Source organism: Saitoella complicata (assembly GCF_001661265.1).
Source record: "Saitoella complicata NRRL Y-17804 unplaced genomic scaffold SAICOscaffold_30, whole genome shotgun sequence".
In the NCBI taxonomy this organism is placed as follows: domain Eukaryota; kingdom Fungi; phylum Ascomycota; class Saitoellomycetes; order Saitoellales; family Saitoellaceae; genus Saitoella; species Saitoella complicata.
This window is the reverse complement of record NW_017567021.1, coordinates 98155-121768: the sequence shown is the minus strand read 5'-3', so window position 1 is coordinate 121768 and position 23614 is coordinate 98155. Positions and strand designations below refer to the sequence as shown.

The 23614-nt window shown below is 52.7% G+C and overlaps 15 protein-coding genes across 15 annotated transcripts; 7 read left to right on the top strand and 8 right to left on the bottom strand.

The window, feature by feature from the left end:
- Positions 1-96: 96 nt before the first annotated feature.
- On the top strand, positions 97-1470 carry SAICODRAFT_188144 (uncharacterized protein). The gene is made up of 3 exons (XM_019166011.1): positions 97-491; positions 552-749; positions 801-1470. Exons 1-3 carry the CDS (start codon positions 470-472, stop codon positions 1286-1288), a joined length of 708 nt encoding a protein of 235 aa, XP_019021001.1. The 5' UTR covers positions 97-469; the 3' UTR covers positions 1289-1470.
- A 327-nt stretch (positions 1471-1797) lies between these two features.
- On the bottom strand, positions 1798-2932 carry SAICODRAFT_28041 (fructose-bisphosphate aldolase; the record flags this gene model as incomplete). The annotated part of the gene is made up of 2 exons (XM_019167084.1): positions 1798-2859; positions 2918-2932. 2 exons carry the CDS (start codon positions 2930-2932, stop codon positions 1798-1800), a joined length of 1077 nt encoding a protein of 358 aa, XP_019021000.1.
- Positions 2933-3074: 142 nt separating this feature from the next.
- On the bottom strand, positions 3075-4934 carry SAICODRAFT_22094 (cysteine proteinase). Its single transcript, XM_019166515.1, has 4 exons — positions 4723-4934; positions 4561-4669; positions 4408-4508; positions 3075-4351 (listed from the first exon to the last, which is right to left on the bottom strand). The coding sequence occupies exons 1-4, from the start codon at positions 4927-4929 to the stop codon at positions 3461-3463; spliced, it is 1308 nt and encodes a 435-aa protein (XP_019020999.1). The 5' UTR covers positions 4930-4934; the 3' UTR covers positions 3075-3460.
- A 132-nt stretch (positions 4935-5066) lies between these two features.
- On the top strand, positions 5067-5977 carry SAICODRAFT_73858 (uncharacterized protein). The gene is made up of 2 exons (XM_019170898.1): positions 5067-5143; positions 5206-5977. The coding sequence occupies exons 1-2, from the start codon at positions 5093-5095 to the stop codon at positions 5827-5829; spliced, it is 675 nt and encodes a 224-aa protein (XP_019020998.1). The 5' UTR covers positions 5067-5092; the 3' UTR covers positions 5830-5977.
- A 256-nt stretch (positions 5978-6233) lies between these two features.
- Positions 6234-7251, top strand: SAICODRAFT_68121 (Mov34-domain-containing protein; the record flags this gene model as incomplete). Its single annotated transcript, XM_019170358.1, has 2 exons — positions 6234-6460; positions 6518-7251. Coding segments are annotated over 2 exons (878 nt in total), but the record flags the coding sequence as incomplete, so codon positions are not given.
- A 336-nt stretch (positions 7252-7587) lies between these two features.
- Positions 7588-8298, top strand: SAICODRAFT_47141 (cyclin; the record flags this gene model as incomplete). Its single annotated transcript, XM_019168881.1, has 1 exon — positions 7588-8298. A coding segment is annotated over one exon (711 nt), but the record flags the coding sequence as incomplete, so codon positions are not given.
- Positions 8299-9336: 1038 nt separating this feature from the next.
- SAICODRAFT_10409 (PAP2-domain-containing protein) lies at positions 9337-10081 on the bottom strand (the record flags this gene model as incomplete). Its single annotated transcript, XM_019165235.1, has 2 exons — positions 9337-9974; positions 10027-10081. 2 exons carry the CDS (start codon positions 10079-10081, stop codon positions 9337-9339), a joined length of 693 nt encoding a protein of 230 aa, XP_019020995.1.
- Positions 10082-10462: 381 nt separating this feature from the next.
- Positions 10463-13384, bottom strand: SAICODRAFT_10408 (DUF221-domain-containing protein; the record flags this gene model as incomplete). Its single annotated transcript, XM_019165234.1, has 1 exon — positions 10463-13384. One exon carries the CDS (start codon positions 13382-13384, stop codon positions 10463-10465), a length of 2922 nt encoding a protein of 973 aa, XP_019020994.1.
- Positions 13385-13965: 581 nt separating this feature from the next.
- On the bottom strand, positions 13966-15150 carry SAICODRAFT_188054 (uncharacterized protein). The gene is made up of 2 exons (XM_019166007.1): positions 15049-15150; positions 13966-14864 (listed from the first exon to the last, which is right to left on the bottom strand). Exon 2 carries the CDS (start codon positions 14734-14736, stop codon positions 14002-14004), a length of 735 nt encoding a protein of 244 aa, XP_019020993.1. The 5' UTR covers positions 14737-14864; positions 15049-15150; the 3' UTR covers positions 13966-14001.
- On the top strand, positions 14965-15720 carry SAICODRAFT_188045 (uncharacterized protein). The gene has a single exon (XM_019166006.1). It carries the CDS (start codon positions 15193-15195, stop codon positions 15625-15627), a length of 435 nt encoding a protein of 144 aa, XP_019020992.1. The 5' UTR covers positions 14965-15192; the 3' UTR covers positions 15628-15720.
- Positions 15721-15732: 12 nt separating this feature from the next.
- On the bottom strand, positions 15733-15951 carry SAICODRAFT_10407 (uncharacterized protein; the record flags this gene model as incomplete). Its single annotated transcript, XM_019165233.1, has 2 exons — positions 15733-15777; positions 15829-15951. The coding sequence occupies 2 exons, from the start codon at positions 15949-15951 to the stop codon at positions 15733-15735; spliced, it is 168 nt and encodes a 55-aa protein (XP_019020991.1).
- A 216-nt stretch (positions 15952-16167) lies between these two features.
- Positions 16168-17321, top strand: SAICODRAFT_22087 (uncharacterized protein; the record flags this gene model as incomplete). The annotated part of the gene is made up of 2 exons (XM_019166513.1): positions 16168-16291; positions 16359-17321. 2 exons carry the CDS (start codon positions 16168-16170, stop codon positions 17228-17230), a joined length of 996 nt encoding a protein of 331 aa, XP_019020990.1. The 3' UTR covers positions 17231-17321.
- SAICODRAFT_22086 (uncharacterized protein) lies at positions 17314-18213 on the bottom strand. Its single transcript, XM_019166512.1, has 2 exons — positions 17940-18213; positions 17314-17883 (listed from the first exon to the last, which is right to left on the bottom strand). The coding sequence occupies exons 1-2, from the start codon at positions 18142-18144 to the stop codon at positions 17372-17374; spliced, it is 717 nt and encodes a 238-aa protein (XP_019020989.1). The 5' UTR covers positions 18145-18213; the 3' UTR covers positions 17314-17371.
- Positions 18214-18570: 357 nt separating this feature from the next.
- On the top strand, positions 18571-19591 carry SAICODRAFT_10404 (sure-like protein; the record flags this gene model as incomplete). The annotated part of the gene is made up of 2 exons (XM_019165232.1): positions 18571-18835; positions 18891-19591. The coding sequence occupies 2 exons, from the start codon at positions 18571-18573 to the stop codon at positions 19589-19591; spliced, it is 966 nt and encodes a 321-aa protein (XP_019020988.1).
- Positions 19592-21301: 1710 nt separating this feature from the next.
- On the bottom strand, positions 21302-23074 carry SAICODRAFT_22084 (uncharacterized protein; the record flags this gene model as incomplete). Its single annotated transcript, XM_019166511.1, has 2 exons — positions 21302-22793; positions 22965-23074. 2 exons carry the CDS (start codon positions 23072-23074, stop codon positions 21701-21703), a joined length of 1203 nt encoding a protein of 400 aa, XP_019020987.1. The 3' UTR covers positions 21302-21700.
- Positions 23075-23614: the final 540 nt, after the last annotated feature.

The following is a 23614-nucleotide window of genomic DNA, read 5'->3' as shown; positions in this document are numbered from 1 at the left end:
AGCGACAAAACGAGGACAGGCAGGGAAAACAATGCGCAACTAAAGGGATTGTTCGGTGAAATACGAGAATTTCACATATATGTATATTCTCGGGGGCGGGTGATCACATGTGTTCTTTCCACCCGTCCATTTCTCCCGGTCCTCCTGCCTACCTGTCGCACTCGAGATTCATTTATTTTGCATCTACATCGTCTGCATCCCTCCCACTCATCTTCAATTTCTTCACGGACGGCAATGATCTTCCCTTCCATGGTCGTTACATCATTGCGCGACCCGCCGAGGAGCACCCCCCATGTGCCACCTTACCCTGAACGTCCAGTCCAGTCCCGTTCTCGCATGTCGCGACATCTGAGCCCATCCATCCCACAGATCAAAGCGGGGCATCGCTGAGAGCACATAAGAAGGCCCCGTCGCCCACATCCCCCGTAGACCCCCAAATTCCCACACCTACATAATATTCACCACCATCATGACAAACGGCAACGTTCCCGGTATTGATCCTGCTCTCCCCCGATACGTGACGAATCGCATGTTCTAATGCTTGCGCTCAGACATTAAAGAAGGCGACGACGTCGCTTGGAAGTGGGGCTCCGGCCACCCCTCCGGCACCGTCGCTGAAGTCTCCACCGACCCCGACGGTCTCACAATTACCTCCCAGAAAGGCAACAAGATCCACAAGAAGGGATCAGACGACAACCCCGCCGTTCACGTCGAGCGCGAGAATGGGAATGATGTCGTTAAGCGGGCCAGTGAGTTGGAGGTCCTTGGAGAAGGCGAGACGGAGGTTAAGGACGGAAAAGACGTGAAAGCCGACTCTGCCGACGACAAGGAGGCGGACAGGAAGGATAGGGAAGAGGAGGAGCCAGAAATCGGCGACAAGCGCAAAAAGGACCAAACTGACGACACCGAAACCGAACAAGCCGACGCCGAAGAAGACACCGGCAAAACCATTAAGAAAGCCAATACCTCCTCCAAATCCGAGGCTGGACAGAAGGGTGCTGCGCGTTCTTCTGCGACCAACAAGAAGTCCAAGTCCAAGGACGACGACGAGGACGAGGAGCTCGAGGACGCTGACGCCGACGCCGATGAGGACGCAGAGGCCGACAACGGCGAGGGCAAGGACCCCCAGAAGGTCGCTGCGGGCAAGAAGGGCGGTTCTTCTAACAAGAAATCTGACGCAACTGCCAAGAAGCCCTCTTCTCGTCGTGGCTCAAAGGCCTCGGGCAACGAAGAGGTTACTGGGGATGCGCCGAGTACGAGGACTAGAAGTAAGGCTAAGGCTGAGTAAGATATGGGACGAAGATGTACGATATGTCGTTGTAGTGCGGTAATTGAACTTTATTTGGCTTTTGCTTTAAAAGGGGAGTGAGGGCGGTATGTCACGGTCGTGGGAAAGTCTTCGGACATGTGCACGCCGTACACCGTGAAAGTGTTCGGGCAAGCTGGGTTTTGCAGAACTAGATTGGCCGGGTCCTCCAACACTCGATGCAAACTGTATGGAAGCCAGTAGGCGCACACCCCATTACTACACGGCTATCCGCGAACGTCGACGATGTCGTCCGATGTCAACCCCAGGTCGAACACAAAGAAAGCCGGATGGCTGGTCACAGGCGTGTAAAAGAAAGACCATTAAACGAGGAATCGCGCTCGGAAAAAATATCATTACACCGTACTCCTCACTTAACTGTGGTCGTCTCGCAGAGACCAACCTAACAACTCAACTTAACGTACTGCTAACATATAACTTTTACCTCCTTAAAGAAACTTCATTCAGTCCAAAATCTTACAACATCCCATTTAGAGAACGTTAACGCAGTTAAAGTCCTCGAAGGCAACCTTGACACGAGCAGACATGGTCTTCTCACCCTCACGAACCCAGACACGGGGGTCGAAGTACTTCTTGTTGGGCTTGTCCTCACCGTCGGGGTTACCGACTTGAGTCATGAGGTAGTCCTTCTTCTCAAGGATGTAATCGCGCATACCCTTCAAGTAAGCGAACTGCATGTCGGTGTCCAAGTTACACTTGACAGTTCCGAAGGAGATGGCCGTCTGGTACTCCTCCTTGGAGGAACCGGATCCACCGTGGAAGACGAGGAAGACGGGCTTGTCGTCCTCGGTCTTCAACTGCTCCTTGACGTAGGCCTGGTGCTTGCCCAAAAGCTCGGGCTGGAGCTTGACGTTTCCGGGCTTGTAAACACCGTGGACGTTACCGAAAGCGGCAGCGATGGAGAAGTAAGGGGAGACCTCAGACAACTCGCGCTGGACATCCCAGATGTCCTCGGGCTGGGTGTAGAGGAGAGAGTTGTCGACGTCCTCGTTGTTGACACCGTCCTCCTCACCACCGGTGATACCGATCTCCATCTCGAGCCACTGCTTCATGGGGGCAGCACGCTGGAGGTACTTCTTGGTGGTAGCGATGTTCTCCTCCTTGGGCTCCTCGGACAAGTCAATCATGTGAGAGGAGAAGAGGGGGTAACCGTGCTCCTTGAAGTAACGTTCATCCTCGTCGAGCATACCGTCCAACCAGGGCAAGAGCTTAGCGGCACAGTGGTCGGTGTGCATGACAACGGGGATACCGTAGACGGGGGCGATGGTGCGGACGAAGTGAGCGGCAGCGATGGCACCCTTGATGGAGGCCTCCTGGTTCTTGTTGTCGACACCCTTACCGGCGAAGTAAGCGGCACCACCCTGGGAAACCTGGATGATGACGGGAGACTTGGCATCACGAGCGGCCTCGAGACAGGCAACGACGGTGGAGGAAGAGGTACAGTTCATGGCGGGGATGGCGAAGTTGTGCTCCTGAGCATACTTGAAGAGCTTGCGGACGTCTTCACCGACGATGACGCCAGCGGGAACAATCTGACCCAGCACTCATTAGTCAATTGCCCTCACGAAAGACAAACGGGAGGAGACATACGTCGAGGATACCCATATTGATTTGTAGATTTGTTATGTGTTTGGTTGGAGGAGAAGGTCAGACTGGCTGGGGGCTGCGCAGATTTTGTACGATAGCAGCGCAACAGGCTTGACGCTACGCATCACGGAAACTGGCATGAACGAATAGGAAACGCTAAACTCGGAACGTGACATAACCAATTAAACCTATCCGGCCTTTTAGCGAACCGTAGACGTACAAAAGATACGTGGTTTAAGCTTGAATTCGAGCCGAGGATCCTCCGAAGCGGCCTCAGAAATCGGGTGCTTCCGGGCTCTGGTAGGTCACACGAGTCGTTCACAGTCCCGTTTGGCCGCGTCCCCACTTTTGGAAATGAGCTGGGTGTTCATTTTGATCGGGAGCAAACGGAATGTAACGAAGACTCGGAAGAATTCGCTGTTGCACGTAGCCGAACGGTAGACAATATCCGATCGGGCAGACGGCAATTGAGCTCACGCGGAGGATCTCACCGTCATCGTGCGGAAACTCCAATCGTGCCCGTTCTCGTACTTTCTGTAAATCGACTCAATCCACCCTCCCCAAATCACTTGCCGCTTTCTTCTCCTCCCTCTCATACATCAGCAAATAAACCCCCCTCGTCTGCCGCCTAACCTCCCCCCACCCAACCCTCTTCACATCCTCATCACTCATCCTCCACCACTGCTTCTCATCCCCCTCCACTCTTCTCCATGCAATAAAGTGCCCGAAACTGTGAGAACCCGTATGCGTAATCAAACTTCTCAACCTGTACTTCACTCCTCCCACAGAAAGTTTCTCGCAAAAGGATACGTGACACGGGTTCCGCGCCGTATCCCCGTTAGGGAGATAGACGCTCCGGTTAAGGTGAACAACCAAGACACCCGGCGCCCTCAGAAGCCTTGTATGTCGATCAATAACGCTCTCCACCCTCCTCAACCTAAACTTCTCCCTAACCCCCTCCTCCTCAAACTCGTCCATCTGCCGTCCCGCTGCCTCCCTGAGAGCCTCCAATTGCGCCGTATGGTACGCCGATGGTGTACTGGTCCCCTTTACTGTGCGGAGGAGTGTGTGGTATGCGCTGAGAAGGGCGCAGTGGGTGCAGGAGTATCCTTCGATGGGCTCATCCGCCCAGACACCCCTTAGACACTCCTCTAAACTAGCGTCATACGTCGTTGGGACTGGTAGCGAGAGTTGCGTGAATGCCTCTTCCCGAGTTTTTGTGGTGTGTTTGCAGCGTCGGCAGGTGTGGGAGAGGTCCTTCACACCAAAGAGTATGTTGGAGTCCCGGGAGCGTAGCCAGTGGAGAAGACCACGAGGGGCATCAGTGAAGGAACGGGCGGTAGGGGAAGGGAGGTAAAATCTGGGCGCTGTCAACAATGGAGCCGACCATTCCGTAAGCAGCGTCTCAGTGATCAAGTTCAAGAACTCTTGGGCGTCCTGAGGGTATAAAGTTAGTGAGTGTTGGCAAGAAGAGGGGAGAAGTTGACACTTACTTGTTGGTTTCGGGAGATAGTGGAGTTATGTATGTCGCCGAGGATTGTGACGAAGGAGCGGGCTGAGGACGACTGACGGCGGCGCAATGGCGTATTGAGCACTATACACAGTCAAATCAGACTCTGCAACTTCGCATGGAGATTCTTACATACGTGTGAGGAGCTCCAGTAGCGCTGCCGTCAATCGACGCCGTTCCGGCTGTGTCGGAGTTTCCAGCACCTTCCTCAAATACAGCCGTAACGACGGGAGTCCCGCCAAACACTATCCCTCCCCAATCAGCCTACACTCCCACCATTGCCCTGAGAAGTGAATACCTGCACAACAGAATTGATAAAACAATCATTCATCGGATTATACAACCCATGTACCCACACCCCCTCCCCCTCTACACCCCCGCTCCCTCCTCTTCCTCCTTTTGTCAGGAGAGCCGGTAGGATAACATATGCTCCAGCCAAGGCAGCAGTCCCGTATGCTGCTCGCTGGAGGTATAGTCGCTCTTCGGGTCCGAAATTGAGGTGCATGTGTCGTAGGTGGGAATTTGGGGTATAGGTAACGTAGACATGTGCAGGTCAGACCGAGTGCCAGAGTGGGGTTAGCATCATGCAGGTTCAAATATGAGTGGGCTTCGAGATTTCGAGGTGAACTCCAAAAATCAAGAAAAGAAAACAGACGAAGCTTGATAAGATGGCTTCGAGATCACTTTTTGCGCCGCTAAGACGGCTTAATACCCGTTCGGTATGTCGTCTTCACCGCTGCTTGGGGTTGCGGTTGTGTGGGCTGGGCTAACGAGATCGTAGCAACACCGGACCTTCTCTACAACTGCCCCCACCGCTGTCAAAAAAGAAAAACTCCTCCAAGTCCAACTCATTGCCCCCCATCCAACCCTTGGCGCCGCCGGCTCCATCGTCAAAGTTCCACCCGGCCGCATGCGCCAAGTTCTCTTCCCCCAGGGTCAAGCCGCGTATCTGGTTCACGGCCAACCGTTGCCGTATGATGCGAAGAGATTTGAGGAGCGGGAGAGGAGGCAGAATGAGAGGCTGGAGATGGAGGACGCAGAGCGGGCGGCGAAGAAGGAGGAATGGGAGAGAGAGAGGAGGATCAGGGATTTGGAGGTGTTGAGGGAGAAATCGGGATCTGAACTCGTTTTCCATCGTCGAACCGTCAACTCTGAGTCTAGGATTGGCCCTATCCACGGTTCTGTAACCGCGAAGGATGTGGTGGCGGAGATTATGGCGTTGACGGATGCCGTCGTCAGCGAACATGATGTCTCGTTCTTTGTGAATGGGAAGGAGGTGGATAGGGTGAGAGAGATCGGCAAGGCTGCGGTTAAGGTGGCGGTTGGTAGTGAGGATACGGTGAGGGATGTTATTGAGTTTGTGGCTGTTGTTCAGCCTGAGGGAGAGACTGTCAATCAGGCATGATCTAGGGTGAATCCGCGGACTAGGGGTGTGGAAGGTGTATAGATCATGATTGTCATCGAGCATTGGCCAAGGAGCGTGTTACGAAGCGCAAAGATTCAAAAGCATATGGAGGAATGAATAGTGTTCAATTCAAGCAGTTACCTACCTGATTCCTGGATCGGTGATTCCCCCACGCAGCGCTCAACCAAGATAGAAGCCACAATGAAAAGCCAGTCTACAAGAGGATTACCTTGCAAGAAATCGTTCATCAAGTCAAATACTCAACATTTTACCTTCCCAGGCATTGTACCAGCACGGCCTGCATCCACACCCCTGACTGCCGCACCACCTTGTTCGAAAAGACTGCAGGCAGCGCATACACATCCAAACTCACCTCCAGAGCATACACCTCCAAACACCACCCATAATGCCAGCCCTCACCCTCGCCCGCCCCACCCTGGGCTCCAATGTCCCCCTCAAGGTTGTGGTTGATCCTTTGGTGATGTTCTCCATCCTCGACCACGCCCTCCGTCGCCCCGCCGATTCACAGGAGAGAGTGATTGGAACTTTGTTGGGTGTCAGGAGCGAAGATGGTACAGAGGTCGAGATCAGGAACTGTTTTGCTGTGCCGCATAACGAATCATCCGAGCAGGTACGCACCCTGCCCCTTCAAGGTTAACAATTGAATGCTAATTAGGAGGATGAACAGGTTGAGGTCGACATGGAGTATCACAAGACGATGTACGCCCTCCACCAACGCGCAAACCCAAAAGAAGTCCTGGTCGGATGGTACGCCACCCACCCCTCCCTCAACGCCTTCTCCGCCCTCATCCAGAATTTCTACGCTTCCGAAATTCCCTCCGGGCCTTGTGTTCATTTGACGATGTCTACTAAGGCGGGGAAGGAGATGGCTGTTGAGACGTATGTTTCGAGTGTTGTCGGTATCACCCCCGAGCGTGCGGCGGACTCGTGTCTCTTCGTCCCTGTCGCGTCGGAGGTGAGGTACGGGGATGCCGAGAGAACTGGATTGGAGGTCATTGCATCAGCCAAGGCTTCCAGCACGCGCACTGCGATCCCAACCTCCGATATCTCCGCCCTCGAGCGCTCTATCACCGAAGTCCTCTCCATGATCGACCGTGTCTCCGCCTACGTCAGCCGTGTGCTTAGTGGAAGCGAGAGAGCGAATAATGCTGTTGGACGATTTTTGATGGATACGTTGAGTCAAGCGCCGAAGTTGGATGAGACGGAGGTGGAGAAGATGTTCAATAGCCATTTGCAGGATGTGTTGATGGTTGTTTATCTGGCGGAGACGGTGAGGACGCAGTTGGCCATTGGCTCCAAGTTGGTTGGGTTGGTGTAAGCGATGAGGAGCGAAGCGACGCATGGTTAATGTGAGAGGTGAACGAAGAGGAGATACGATGGGCAAAAAGAGAAGTAAGGTTCGGTGGGTCTGCTTTATCGCAATTTTGGTTCTAGTTTTTGGGTCTATTTCATGCTGGTATATGATCGAAGATTGATGGGCATCTTTAAGCGGTAGAGACACGCCTTTGTGGATATACAATGATACACTTCATACCGCATACAACCGTGATCTTTCGAGCATTCGAATCCTCTCTTCAGCTGACTGGAGCTGCTTTGTACGCTGGCCCAATTCGGCTCATGCACGGTAACGTAGTCTCGTACTCTCATCTCAAACACCAAACACCAAACACTTCGCACCAGCCTCTCCGGCACTAAACTACCCAGCAATTGGCGATGTCTTCCTCAAATTTCGCGAGTGCCTCACAATGGTACTTCCAGAAAGAGGACTTCAAACTAACCCCCTCCGCCCTCGACGGCATCACCCTCGACCAAGAAGAATGGCAGCGAGCAAAGGGCGTTTCGTTCATTATTAACGTCGCGTCATTGTTGAAGTTGCCACAGGTTACGGTGAGCACAGCTTGCGTCTTCTTACACCGGTTTTATATGCGCCATTCTTTGAAGACGAATCATTATTACGAGATTGGAGCCACCGCGCTCTTCGTTGCCATGAAAGTCGAAGAATCGCACAGGAAATTGAAGGATTTCATTATCTGTATCGTCCGCGTCGCACAAAAGAACGACCAGGCCGAAGTCGACGAATACACAAAAGAATTCTGGAAATGGCAGGATCAGATCATGCTCCACGAGACCCGAATGCTCACAGCCCTCTGTTTCGACCTAACGATTCCACATCCCTACATGCTTATCATGGACCTCTGCAAACTCTTCAGCGGCTCAAAGGAACTAAGCCAATCCGCATGGGTATTCATCAACGATTCTTTCCGCACCACCCTTTCCCTCCGTTACCGTCCAAATGCCATCGCAGCCGCGGCATTCTACTTTGCATGGAGATATACGAAGGCGGAACTGATGATTCCAAGGGAGCATGGGGGGAAGAAGTGGTATGAGTTGGTGGATGCGAGTATTGAGGAAATTAGGGACGCGTGTGAGACGATGGCGGATTTGTATTCGAAGATTCCGGGAAGGCAGAAGTATGTTGCGCATGATCCGACGGAGGAGGGACACATCGTTACCGCGAGTGGGACGGGTACACCGGCGAGTCAAAGTCAGTGGAGTGAGAGTGGTGCGAATGGGGTGAAGAGGGGAAGGGAGGGGGAGGAATCGCAGTCTGATGCGGGTTCAATGAAGAGGATGAAGACTGAGGAGCCTAATCAGGAGGTGACACCGACTACAGAGGCAGATCCTGAGTCCATTGCGAAACCCGAAACAAATGGAGCGTCGGAGAGTACAGTCACCGAGACCGAGCGACCCATCACCGCAGATTCGGTCCAAAGTCTAATAAGCCCGAAAATTCATGTCGCATCTGACGGCGAAACCCCCGCGAACGGGGGCGGCACATCAGGGGAATTGGCGGACTCGAACGATGACTTAATAAAACCTGACAGCAAGGTGGAAAGTCCTTATGAGTTGGAAAGCCCGTAGATGGCTGCTGAGTTGGACAATGGAGTGATGAGTGTGTTTGTGTGTGTTTGTGAAGCTTTCCGGCGTTATTGGTGTTTAATGTTATTTTGCTGGCAAGGAGCATCGGGATTCGGACGGATATGTTATACGATAGACTCAAGAGGCCGCGTCTCTTGGTTAGGCTGGTGTTTCAAACGTTGTATGCGTTTAAAATGATAGATTTCATCGTCTTTGCGGAGCTGCGAGCTGTAGATGTCGTCCTCGAATACAGGGCAGTGAGAGGCTCGTGACTCGTTCTGGGCAGACTGGTATGGAAGCGAATGGAAGACGATGACCCGAGAAAGACGTTTATAGGGGCTCTGATCCTAAGTTCTGTTCTATCATCTTTCACCGGTATCTGTTGCGCCTGGCCGCCTTTCGAGTTCCTCCTTGTGAGCTCCGTCGCATGCTCTTCGGAAGACATCTGACCACGCCGAGGTAGGCATTTGTCCTATCCTAGCTATCTAGCTGATTATAGAGTGTTTAAACGTCCATTCAGGTTCTCCGTGTCTTCTTGCAATCTTTCTGAGTCTCCCGAACCACTCTCTACTGACCCTTCTTTGCCCCACTTGCCCTCCACCTCTGCCACTCCTCCTTTAAACCAGGACCTTCTCCAAACATATCCTTCACATACATTAGCTTCATTGGCCATAGTTGCAACACCCACCCCGAAACTCCCCACCGTTGCAACTCCTGCACAGCAAACCACCACACGCTCGCCAACACATACCCAAGCGAGTTCCCAACAACAACCTGCTTGATCGAATGATACCCAAGCACAACCCTCGAAACGCAGACCAGGGTTGAGAGCGTCACCGCAGCAACACTCAATGCGATCCGTTGCGGAGCCGTATACCTATGTCCCAACTTCCCATACAACACGACAACCACAACTCCTGCCCAAAACCCCATAAACTGCGAATGACTACTCGGCATCCCATACCCCTTCCCAACCGCCTCATCCAGCCCCGGTAGAACCGGTCGTGCCTCCTTCAACAACTTCTTCAACACATAGTTGATGGCTTCATTTACCAACTGACCGGCGAGGGCGACCAGGATTAAGAATTGGCGGGTAGAGAGGAAGAGGGTGGAGTAGATAATGAGGAGGAGGAGGGGTGTCAGGGTTAGGTAGGCGAGGGGGAGGGAGTACGGGCTTGAAGCGTCGTAGGAGACGTGGGTGAGGGCTGCACTCAACGGTCAGTCCAACTGCAAGGCAGCTGCAAAAGGTGTACATACAGAGAGAAACGTATGGTGCGGGAGGGCAATTCGTATGTGCCTTAAGGTGATCCATTGTTGGACTCTGTTGAGTGATCTCTGGTGATGTGCACCAAGAGCTTGCGTAAATCCGGGGTTCGCATTCGAAGTCACAGCTGCTGTAACGAAGATGCACCCACCGTGCGAATCTGCTAAATACATACGCTGTCGCGTCTTTAAAACCTCATCAATTCAGCGTTTAATTAGAATGAAAGTCATGAGGCACACGGCGGTCAAGACAAGAAGCAAAACCGACAAGACAGGGAACAGGCTGCAAAAGAAATGTTTATAAACGGTATATATGTCAGCCAAAATCCATTGCAACGCCTCATCTGGTTCTACCTACAGCTATAGCTATCCAAGTCCGTATACGTAATCCTAAACCGATAGGTATTTAATCTATCCCTCGTGCCCCAATTTATCGTCTTGGCTGCCTATAATAATCATACCCCTGTCCATACCCATTACTCCTATCACTCCCCGTCCTTTCCATCCCAGCAGACGCCGCAGACGCAAACGATGCTTGTCTAGCCGGTGGTCCACGCGGTGGGTAATATCCCGTGTCCTGCGTCAACAAGCCCTGTCTATCATTCTCCGCACCGACGTATCCACCCGCCATAACAGGCTGCATCTCGAATCTATCATCTGGGGTCGCCATTCCGCTTCCGTTCGTGGGGACTTTGCCGAAGTAGTCGGAGTTGTTGTAGGCTTGTGGGTATAAAGTGTTGACGCCCGGACTTGGTGTTCGGTCGTGATAGTATGCGGGGTCGTAGGCTTGTGGTGGGTGCGGGTGCGAGAGCATACCCTCAGTCTGGGTCACCAGATCGAACGGTTCCTCGTTCTTCCGGCTACCATCGATATCGCCATCATCCTGCCTGAATTCAGCAAAGTCCGCACGATCCTTGTACTTCCCGAAATCGAGTTCGTTCTCCGCAACGACCTCATACGTCGCTGGAGCAGCTCCAGTATTCAGCATGCCCGTCGTTGGCGCTGGTCCGTTCTTACCCTGGTAGACATATGGCAACAAGTGCTGTGCCTTGGCATGCACCATGACCTTCGCCAACGGCTGATGCAAACTCGAGTGACCGAAACGCTCAGCAAGACGGTCTTTGCCAGAGTAGATCGCCATAGGCGGGCTCGGCATCGCACCAACCTCAACACCCTTCTTCGGTCCTCCAGGGATGTAATAATCGAACTGCGAATCAAATACGAACGTCAAGTACAACTTGAACCCGACCATTAAGAATGGGAGTGGGGCGACGTAAACAGCTTTGAGAATGTCGTACTGTACCCACACGATGGCGAAGAATACCACGTTGGCGAAACAGGACGCAAAGATGAGGCGGTTGACCATCATGCGCCAGTAGCGGCCACCGGACTCGATTTTCGTTTGGGAGACGTACATCAAGTTGTACTTGTACAGGAAGGAACTCACCCAGAACACGATAACGGCGAACGGCAACACCAAGGGCGCAATGAGTCCGTACGACAACCCGATGGTAGCATAGAACAACGCCGCATTGTAGTACGACGCATAATCGAAATTCTGCGGCGCCGTCCACTCAATCATTTCCCTCGGCGTCGGCGCCATCGAGTTCTTCTTGAACGTCCGAATCAGAAGCGAGACTAACTGTACCAGATCCAACATAACCGACAAATTCCGCTGCACCAAGTACGTAATCCAAAACGTACTCACACCAACAACCGCACCCGCAGCATTATCAAGCAAATGATAATCCTTGATTGCACTCCAAATACTCACATTCGTCCCATCCTGATTAGCCGCAGCCGTGATAATCGCCGCGATCAAATTCCACACCGTTCCAAAGAGAGTGAAAATGAGCAAATTGTTGACGACGAAAAAGAAGTACAACTTACTCATCACGCTTCGCTCTCTTGAGGATTTGGTCATATCGCCCTGCCAAACACTGATTCGTCTCATGATACTTGGTAAGAGCATGAAAAACATCGCTAGGATAATTGGTGCCAGCACACCCTGCATGATTGCCCAGAACGTTGGGTAGCGGTATATCTGCGACTGGAACGCAGGCCATACGAGGCCGAGGTTATAGATATTTGAGATGAAAGTGGCAATGAGTGCGTTAGGCACGATCCACAACACACTCAGCGCGAAAAACAGGAGAGCGCCGACGAACCTGTTCGTCCTCCGCTTCGGCTTGGGTGTGTTGAGGTTCTTCCACAGAATATCTTGTGGAGGAGGGCAGAGTGTCGTAGACGCGCCCTTAATCGACTTCCTCTTGCGTTTCCGCGCGACTCCGTGAGCGTATGGAATCGCGGCATATGAAACAAAACCATACTGCCTCGTCCCATGTTCATCAATCGACTCCCGCACCGTCTCAATTTTCGCCTCCAGCGCAGCGATGTGATCCGTATAGTAATCAATCGCATCAACAACCTCCTTCGTTTTCGGATCTTTCGTCGTAGGCCGTTTATTGGGCAACTTATCCGGGTTCTTGAGGTAATTCGCCAAAAGCTTCTCCAACTTCCGTACAGCTTGCTCGTGATCCTCGATGAGGTCGGGGAGATTTTTGACTTCGCGGCCGATGCGGGCTTGGGCGTATTCCTGTCCCTCGGATATCTCATTGGCGAGACGGCGGAATGCGTCGTCGTTGCGCCATTTTGAGGGGATGTCGGTTACCATTAATGTTCGACTCGATAATGCTGCTTGATATTCCATACTTCTAAACCAAGTACCCTTTAGTCGAAGTACTTGGACGTAGTTTCGGTGGATGAAGTACGCGACGATGGCGGTGAAGAGCCATGCGCAGGCAATGTGGAAAGCCAACCACTTGCCATAGATTCCCTCGATAGAGAGTAGAGCGAGGGGGTTTGTAGAGAGAGTCGACGAAGCAAATGTTGAGGACTTGAGGTTGATGATGACATTGACAGGAATGAGCATGCAGCATCCGATCAAAGCCAGCACAGAGAACATGTACCTCAGCATACGAAGCGTCCGGAGGTACACAACTGCATCCAACCCCAACCGTTCAAGCAACTCCCCTTCTTTCATCCGCACAAGCGGTTTAATCCACGAGAAAAACCCGCGATCAACCCTCGGGGGTTGGTGTTTCTCATCGGCATATTTGAGTTTCGGCGCGTACACCACCGTATGATTCGGTCTCAACAGACAGAAAACAACAAGTGTGAGAAGTGAAATTACGAGCGAGGTAATGACGGACGCAATAATCGATTTGAGACCGAATTTGCCGCCTGAGCCTGTTGCGTTCGCGTACTTGATGAGCTCGGGGATATCCACTGCGCGTTTGAACACGGCAGGGACGTATGGTGCCGAGATGAAGCTGGAGGTTGAATCCGACATTCTCGAAACCGCAATGATCTTGCGCCGCAATAAAGGAGGAGGAATGTATCGAAACGACCGTTAAGGCTCAGGAGAAAGGCCGAAAGGATATAAATAGCGACAGAACCAGCTGCCTAATGGTATGACGCCCCTTTGAAGCAAATGAAAGAGGCACTGTCGTTAAGAAATTTGTCGGGGTCCTTGCGATTCGCGGTCGAGGACGAAGTGTACGTACCGGTACGTTGTTGACTGCGGCACGTGTTCAGAACAATCGAACGCACAGCCGCGCACGGAAATTACGCCAAGTTCTAATTTTAGCAAGAATCCTGGCAACGGTCAATTGACGGGATCAAGGAGGTTTCTTCGTGCGAATGGCAAGTAGAGAAGCGGGAGATGATTGCACTTCAGTTGGTCGTCCTAATCAAAACCGAGAAGTTCTATTGCACTCGTTTCGCTGAGCGAGAACGTGCCTTGCTAAAGCCGGTACGATGCAACCTTATTTGTATAGACGCTCTATCGCGATCGATTGATTATTACGCGGTTACCGCCCGTTTGATTAGGTTCTGACACCTCTACGACAAAATGAGCTCAGACCTCCACGTTCACGCTGATTGATCGTGCTACCAGCAGCTGCGGATTTACGCCGTGACAACCTTGTCTGCGAATATTCTAAATCCTAATTCGTTGGGGGCGGCGCTCGATGGCCCACAACAATTCACAGGATCTTGCCTATGCGAGGGTCTTCGAAGTCCCTGAACTCGCACGATTAGTCTTTGGCCATTTCGTCGACGATCTCGGCGTCGACCCTGCTGATCAATGGCAGAACAGTCGGCATCTTCTTCAAGCTGGTCGCACGTGTCGCGTTTTCTATCGCCATGCATTTCCGGTACTTTGGCAGACTCCCTCGAAAGTTCAGCTCCAATTTCTGAGCATTGAGTTGTACGTGAAGATTCGCAATTTGGTGCAGAGGGTAGACTGTGATTTGGGAGGGTTGAGACATTGCGAACATGTACAAACTCCCATCTTCCCAAATCTGAAGATGCTTGTCGGAGATTGTGAGTGGAGCAGACAAGAGGCCAACCTGCTGTCTTGGAGTTATTTGTTGCCGAGTTATGTAACGCCGAGACTCGAAGTGCTGGTGCTGACTGGGCAGTATGTTTATCCTGCCACGTTTCGACTTCTGTGTCAGTGCGAATCGTTGATACGTCTGACGGTCTGTGACAGTGACTTGGTGCATGTTGAGGGTCCGCCAGAGTTGCAAATGAAATGAAACATGCAGTGCTCAAGTTCCTTGATGCCACCTGGGAGTCGCTTGAGATGTATGGGGTTATGGCTTCCCGGAATTCTATGCTCCTCCTGTCGCCCATCATCATGACGAAGCTCGCGGACCTGCCAAATCTAAAGGTATTGGATACGGGTCCTGAGAGTGTCAGCTTCTTACACTATCCCGATCCTGATCACACAATTCTCACAATGTCGCATATCGATTCGATTTATGATTCTCCGATAGAGGCCGTTCGCCGCGTTGAGGATCTTACGCGTGACAATTGAGGGGAAACCCCTCGCCCGCATTCTCCCTCACCTTGGCCAGTTAGAAAACATTACAGCGAATCTCGCGGATACAACTGCGAACCCAGCCATCCGTTATCTGTCGTCCGCCGGCGCGTGTCCTAACTTGAGGAAACTCCAACTTCTGGATTTTGAGGAGTCCTTGGAAGAGGGTGGAAATGGCTTAAAAATCTTGGCGGAAACGCATCCTAAACTCAGATCGCTCCGTCTGGAGGTGACAAGTTGGAGGACCACCCTAATAAGGGTGCCTGAACACCTCGATGCAATCATCCGTGCTTTACCGGATCTTGAAACCCTCAATTTTGTGTGCAAGGTTGGCTCGGCTCTGTGGTTTCAAAAACACCATCTTACGTTGCTCGCCCAACATTGCCGGAGACTGCGTTACCTGCGGATACAGGACTATTCTGACCATTACGGAGGAGATTTACCAGCTTTGGACTCATCCCTTCTGCCTCGTTACAAAGTTCAGACAATGTTCCCATGCTAAGAGCGTGTTGATACCTACACTGAGGTCTTCAAAGACACGCTTTTCGTGCGAGAGCAGTGCCCCAAGCTACAGTGGACCCCACGGTTTGAGTGGATTGATTCCAGTGACAGCGATTTTGGCGATTCTCCTCGATATGGTGATTCAGACTAAGGTCACAGTTATGTTTGTCTTGATCGTGAGAAAGAGGGCGAAACCTTCCACCACATGAATCATAATCTCGATATGTCGATGAACCATGAATGTGCCAACATAGGACGGAGTTACCCACGTTACGCCATACAAAGGTAATAAGTTATTAGGCACTCGCTGCAGTTTACTTCAGAATGAGTCGAGTTGTGTTGTAGGTTATGAACATACGCTATCTCCAAAAATGTAATCTGAGTTTGCGCAAATCTCAAAGAAACTCCACATCATCACTGTCACTCTCCTCAACAGCCGTCTGTAACTCCTTCCCCTTCACCTTTCCGGGACTCAACCTAACCTCCCCACTCGCAACCCCACCCTGCAACAACCCATGCACATTTGCCGACATTTTCCCAGTCAAGCTACGACTGTAATCGAGCTTCAATGGAATCACGCACCTTGCTGCGACATTCTTGGTCGGTGGGTATCGTCGAGGTCAGTGTTGTGTCTTTCCCAAAGCAGAACTCAAATCGAATCACGTGCTCGAGGTTGCGGTCGGCGCGTTATACTTGGAAGTTGGAAGTCCTCGAGAAAAACAGAACACCAAAAGCATTGGAACAGCAAGATGCCGCCGAGTACGAGACGAACGAGAAGCAAACCGGACCCTGTCGAGGAGGAAGAAGTCGTCGTGGAGACGCGGCAATTGGTCACCTCACCACCAGCCCGGATCCTGATCCACCCTGATACGCGTACGTTCCACCTCTTCTTCTCCCCGACGCGCCTATCTTCACTCACTAATCACTGTTACTACCACAGAAGACTCTCTACGAATAATAACCCTCCCACATCCCCGCACATCCCTTCCAACCCGCTACCTCCTCTCCGGCCCCACCTCCCCCTCCCTCCACGAACTAACCAAATTCTCCGACCCCTCAACATCTACATCCCGTTCCTGGTTCATCGGCTCCACGGTCCAGCAGAATGGGACGCTCTACATCGCGACGCCTATCGACCCTATCTTCCTCCTACTCCCGCATCTGGACAAAGTGCGGGGAGCGAGTGTGGATGAGGGCAGCGTGGGGAGGTACTTGACGATCGATGATCTAGAGGAGTCGGTACCATCCCTACTACGGCCATTCTTGACGGAGGAGAATTTGCGACAATGCTGCTCCACCCTCAACGACGGCACTTTCTACCGCCTCTCCCCACCCCGCCTCCTCGCGCTCCTCACCCACAAAGCCCGGACGCTGGCCTCTAACCTCCCACCTACGATCGAGAACGAGATCGTGACCAAACAACTCGCGCCATTCACATTCGCCGCAGACGAAAACGGTGGTGCGAGTGAGGAGGTAAAGAGCCTGGCAAGACTAAAGGGCGCAATGGAATTCATCTCATCCTACCTCCCGCCGACATGGTCAGCCCACTGCCTCTCCTCCCACTCGTTCGCACCACTCGAGGATTACTTGGCCGAACTTAAGAAACAGCGATCTGACGCACTCGCGGCTGCAGCGGCGAATTCGGATATGAGTGCGATGACCGGTAATAAGCGATCAGCGGAGGATGTGGAAGCAGGAAAGGGAGGAGATGGGAAGAAGTTGAAGAAGGCGACGAGTCAGGGGGTTGCGAAGTTGGCGAAGGCGAGTACGAGGGGGATGAGTAAGTTGACGAGTTTCTTTGGGAAGAAGTAAGTATGAGTTCCGGGATTCGGGTTTCGGTATGGTGCATTGTGGTTACACAAGGGGAACAAGGGGACGGATCTGGACATGGACATGTGGGGAGATCATCTCATTTATCAGGTATTCAAGGTATATGGCAGCAATTATGTTCCTTCACTCATCCTCCTCAATCCCCAACATAACCCCCCTCAACCCCTCCTCCCCAACCCAATCCACCCCACTCTCAAGCACCAACCCCCTAAGCGCACTCCTCACAACCCCAACCCTCTCACTCGCACTCCTCAACTCCCTATCTCCTTCTGCGTCATCTTCGTTGTGGTTTTGTTGAGAGGTGAGGTCGTGGATTCGTGCGACGAGTGTGCGGTTTTGGGATAGTTGGGCGAGGGAGCGGAGTTCGAGGGCGGAGAGCTCGTTGGTAAGATCCCTTTGTGTGTTGATTGTGTGCAGCAAGGTCGAACCCACGCGGTCGCGGTGTTGGAGGAGGGAGAGAAGGGCGGTGTCTTGTGGTGTTGCTTGTGCTTTGGTGGAGGAGGTGGAGGCGGTGCGGAGGGCGGGGTTCGATGGAGAGTGGATTGCACGTAGGATCGGGTTTGCGATTGTGGTTTGGGTTGCGACGAGGTGAGGGAAGAGACTCGTTGCTGCTTCGGATTCAGCGGTCTCGGTATCTAACATCGGGGGTCAGCCAACTGCAGAGTGGAGAAGGGCAGGCAGAGGGACGTACCTTGTGTTTGTGAATCAGCGGAAACCAATGCTCGCGCCTCTTCACGAAGCGAATCAAGTCGTTCAAGCAACTCGAGAACAACGCGCTCCTTCTCCGAGAACCCCCCTTCAGATTCCGGACGGAAATGTGCGAAACCAACTGTGTAGCTCGCCACGCTCGGCAAAATCTCATGACAGACATTGGTAATCGAATCAAGAGTAGACATCGTGGCTGGCTGTCTCTGAAAGGAGATCGTAAGGTGAAAGCAGCGAACTGGAGATGATTTCGATCATTCGCACGGTTGTTTGTGTCGCAGCGTACGTGAGGCGCAGTTCGGGCTCACCAGCCACACAGGATTGAATTCGGGGCCCAACCGCGAAAGCTTGGGAATACATTGATTGCAGCGTCCCACACCTCCTAAGAAGAAGACACGAGGTGTTCGTAGTTTTATGATCAATAGGAAAGGGCTTCAATTGGAAATAATTCTCAACTGCTGGTTTTCCCATGATGGATACCTATGCTCATCTCGGTAGCCTGCAAACGGCATGCATGAGCCACCGACGCATCGATATCCAACCCCGCAAATACTCCCATCGTACTCCTCCTCCATCCCCATTACCGCCCCCTGCACCTCTTCGATACATTTACAAAAATGCACGTTCTCATCACCAACGATGACGGCCCACCCTCCGCCGCCCACTCACCCTTCGTCCACGGCCTGGTGGAGTCATTAAAGGCGAACACAGACTGGGAGATCTCGGTCGCGTTGCCTTCGAGTCAGAAGAGTTGGATCGGGAAGGCGTTTTTGTTGGCAGATACGGTGCGGGCGACATACTACACCCCGAGCAGCGAAGTTGGAGGTGAAGGAACGATCCACCAAACCCGACAAAGCGAGGATGATTGGGTACTCCTTGACGGTATAGCGAGCGCTTCGTTCAGCAGATCAATTGGAAAGCTAACAAAAACCCGTAGGAACCCCAGCAACCTGCGCAAGCATAGGAATTCACTCCCTCTTCCCCCAAAAAGGCCCCGTCGACCTCGTCCTCTCCGGCCCCAACTTCGGCCGAAACTCATCCGCCGTATTCATCATGGCCTCCGGCACCGTCGGAGGCGCACTCGAGGCCGCGCTCAACGGTATTCCCGCGGTCGGAATCTCATATGCTCTCTTTCGGGATCGGCCGCATAGGGGCGAACACGCGCACGCTGCGTCAGAGCTGACGACGAAGTTGGTGAGAAAGTTGTGGGAGGAGCACCTGAGCCCGGAGGTGAGAAGTGGGGAGATTGATTTGGTTACGGTGAATGTGCCGTTAGTCGATAAGTTGCTCGACAAAGTTCAGGGGATGAAGTGTCACTGGACACACATCCACCAAAATCGCTGGTCATCACCCGCCTTTGCTCCCGTCGCACCTTCTACCACCGTCGGTACCTCTGACCCTGCTGCGTCCGCTGATCAGAAAGAAGAGGAAATCCGCGAAGGCGAGACGACCACCCCTGATGGAAACCGCGAGGGAGGTGAAGCGTGGGTATTCAAACCCAAATTCGACTGGTTCAAACTCAAGAACGAGGACGTGGGGAGTGATGAGTGGGCGCTGTGTGAGGGGATGGTTAGTGTTACGCCGTTGAAGGCGTGTTTTCAGGGGATGGGGGGTTACAAGGGGGAGTTGAAGTTGTGAGGGTGGGCGGAAGGGTGCGGGTTGGTGAAGAGGCCCGGGGAGGGTAGAGGATATACCAGAGGATATTGCAAGGGGGGAGGCCTCAACGGGACTGGCAGCATGATGAAGTCTACCACAAGGGAACCTATGTCTCTTTTTTATTTCTCACGGAGCGCAATGTTCAATAGCATACACCTGGGAGCCGTAACGTTAATAATATCGACATAACCTGCTAGCGCTCATGACCCACTTCCAAACCGCATCCAAAGGGAATCTCACGTAAATCAATGACCAAGCTCAGATGACGTCCTCCCATACCTTACACTCTCGCCCAACTCTCCTACCTCCGGCTCCCTACGCCCTTCCGTCTCGTCCCACATCCCGAACTAGGCTAGCCCAAAGTCTATGTTATAGTCGAGTTCTAAAGTCATGCGAATCACGTGTAGCGCGCATGTGCGGGGGAAAAGTTGTAGACCCCGAGAACAAAAACCCTTAGTACTCGATATGATGACGCGTCCTGGTCCCCTAGGTCCTTGGTTGTCGAGTATGAAGGGTTTTTTGTTTCGACGTTTCTACATTTTTTCGAGCACATGCGCGCTACACGTGATTCGCATGACTTTAGAACTCGACTATACCTAAGCTGCGGATGCACGTGGATGGCGAGACCCTGAACCGACAGCGCGACACACCGAAGGCCGAGATTCGGCCGAGTCCAAAAATCATAGGCGATCGATTAAGTAAGAGGTATTTCGAGAGGCCGAGACGAGACAGACGACTCAAGATGGTGGTGGGTTTGTGGGAGGGGAGGTGAAAGTGGGAGGAGAGGATGGGAGTGTCAACTTGGCAACTAGGCTTGCACGAGGAGGGAACACGAATCGTAACGAAACGTGCTTGTGTGTTTGTGTTTGTTCAAGGATCACCGACCGCGAAGGGGCTCGAGCTCGTGTCGAATGTCAAAGCGCAAGCAATGCCCAAGAATAGTTGGGCAATTGTTTGGTATACCTTGTCGTGTCGTGCTGCCAAATCTGTTTGTTGACATGGGAGGATTTATAGAGATCCGCGGTCATCTTCGAAGAAGATTCCTCGGGGACCCACGGGTAGTGTCGATCTACAAAACCAGAAATTGCACAAGGGTCCTGAGCTTCACAGCCGCGGTTGCGCTCCGCGGTCGAAGGGCTACGGCTTCCAGCCTAAACCTTACACTAGAAGACCGCGGGAATGTAGCAGCCCTCGCCCTCGTACAACATCGTCCAACCAATAAAGAACTGCTGACACCATCAGTTGCAAAGCCACCACAATGTGTTCCAAGCTTTCACATGTCCGCCGTATCCAACAAGCGCGCCACCTCATCCCCTTAGACATTGCTTACTCGAGCCCTCATCATCACTCCCACCGGACACCCGGAAACAACCCTTCTCCTCGGCCCGAACGTCCGCCCAAGTATAGCCTCCTCTCACATCCCATCCCAGGCAATTAATTTGATGAGACGCTCTTAGACAAAATGTGGTAGATATGTGGCGTTCCTTGCTTACGTGTGCGACTGCAACCAGCGTTGCGCATACATGCAAGCGGTGCTTACCTCGGCCTCGAAAGTCAGGTCGTCAAGAAAATGAGAAGTGAGAGAAGGAAGAGGAGAGGGAAGATAAAGCCATCAGAACTTTTTTGAGAGAGCAAAACCGCTATCCAATACCATACCAACGAACACAAAAGCTTTTTAAACGGGATGCCCGACCCTATCTCCAGTCGATGGCATCCCCTCCAGTATCCTCCCCCACCTCACCTCCGAGTGCTTTTTCCCAATAACCTCTAAGTAAGAACGAGTGTATAGTAACCCTCGAAGAAAAAGAAAACAAAAAAGACAAGCGCCCAGTAACCTTCCAGTCTAGAAGCCCGAGGCCAACCTGACCAAGAAAGTTGTAAAGTCAAAGAAAACGCCCCAATATCATGTACCGTGTAAAGAAGAAGAAAAAAAAACCAAGAAAGCATGTCCGAAGCAAGTGTCCATATATCATACCCGCATTTGCCGTCCCCCCGAAGTGTGGTCATAACCCGTGACCCTTTTTGTGTGTGCGTCAACAACATCCATTAACTTCGCCTTCACCTCACTCATTTTTCGTGTATGACTGGAGCTTACATCACCGGCGCAGTCCCATTTCCAAAAATGGAAACGACACCAACACCAGCACCAAGCCCACCAGCCATCGTTGGCATCTGCCCAACAGCAACACCAGCACCCGTCGCACCAGGCGCCGCAACACCCAAATGAGAATGCGCACGGTGGTACTTTAATCCATTAAGATTCTTATACCTCTTGCAACAAAGCTCACACCTGTACGGCTTCTCAACCGCGATATGGGTCGTGAGAGAAGCCGGGAGCGCAGGGAGTCCACCCTCGCCGAGGACGGTGGCGGCGTTGGTGTTAACCGGGGGAGGAGAGGTTTGGAGGGGGTTGTTGCTGTTGCAGTGGCCGTGAAGTTTGTGGTATTTGAGGCCGTTTTGATTTTTGTAGGCTTTGTCGCAGCCCGGGACTTTGCATTTGTAGGGCTTGTCGACGACGAGGGTGGAGCCGGGGTGGTCGATGACCATCGGGGGAGGGGAGCGAGGGGGGATCATGCTGCGGACGGCGTTCTTCTTGCCAGACAGGTAAGCGTCCTCGAAACCGAGCATAGGCTGGATGTGGCCCATGACGGGGGTGTGAGGAGCGGAAGAGGCAGGAGAGGTAGCGGCGGTGGAGATAGCGGAGAAAGGAAGGAAGACATCCTCGACACCAGGGGTGGAAGGAGACTTCATGTACGGCCTCTTTGCAGGACGAGGAGCGGAGAGGATAGAGGTATCGAAGGCAATATCATCGTAGTCGTCAACATTGGACGCAGTCTCGGAAGACGCAGACGAAGGAGGCTGGGAAGCAGAGGTGTTGTACATGTCATCCAAGCGCAACATAGCCCTACGCTTCAACATCCTCACATCGGGTGCACGCTCACCACGAGCACGGGAGGTAGCGGCCTCATCGGGGATACCGGCAGTCTGTGCCAAGGTAACCTGAGAAGTGGCAGTGATGTCATCCTCGAAGCGGACGTGCTGCTCTTCGTAGTGTTGGAGGAGGTCGTGGAGGTCGGAGAGGGTCTTGCCGCAGCAGGAGAAGTCACGGCAGAAAGTGGCCTCGAGCTTGGGGAGGTATGATGCCGACGTGGCGGTGTCGAAGTCAGAGTATGGGGTAGTAAAGCTATTGAACGCTATGTAAGCAGCTGACTCCATGGAGGAATTGGCTACTGCAGTGTGTGACTGTCACATTGCATGCACCTCGAGCACACCTCAATTCAATCGAGGATGTAAACTCGGCGTGAATGCGGCGACGGAACAGCAGCACAGCGCAGGAGAGTATGGTGATGCCTACCTAGCAACGTCATCCTCCCACCTGGCAACCTCCTCCTTCCAGGAAGTGCCGAACCTCGAAGAGTCCCACGAGAAGCTCTCCTTACGCTGCATAGTAATGGGTGCAGGCATTGTGTTCGTTACGTGTGTTTCGTAAGAATGTGTGTCGTAAGGTATATATTGTGTTGTCAGCACACCAAGTACGGGTGTATGCTGCTTGGCTGTTGGACGGTCTGGTGGTGGGCGACTTCCCTGGGGGTTTATATTCGAGGCCGTAATGGCAGGTGGTGAGCTTGGAGGGCGGGCAGTAGTGTCGTCCGGTCGCCGTCTAGGCTGCAACGGGGGTAGCGCGCTCCTGTGTCTCGGCTTCTCAACTAACACCCCCAAGCGCAGGGAGGACTTGCGTGCGCAGTGATTGGCAAGGAAGTGAGTGGGTGGCAACGCAACGCAACGCGAGACTCCTCCCTGCTGCTGTTTGTCTTGGGTGATCCTTCCGTTCGTGGATAGCCCCCAACGTCACCCGGGCCATGCTATGCTTACGAAATCCTACTGCTTCATCTGCTCCGCTGGTGCGCTGCTGCAACACCATCACCTGTCAAATTACATACGGCAGTTGCGGTCGTCATCCATTCCATAACTGTAGTGGCCTTCGAATTCGCCTCATTGGCTATG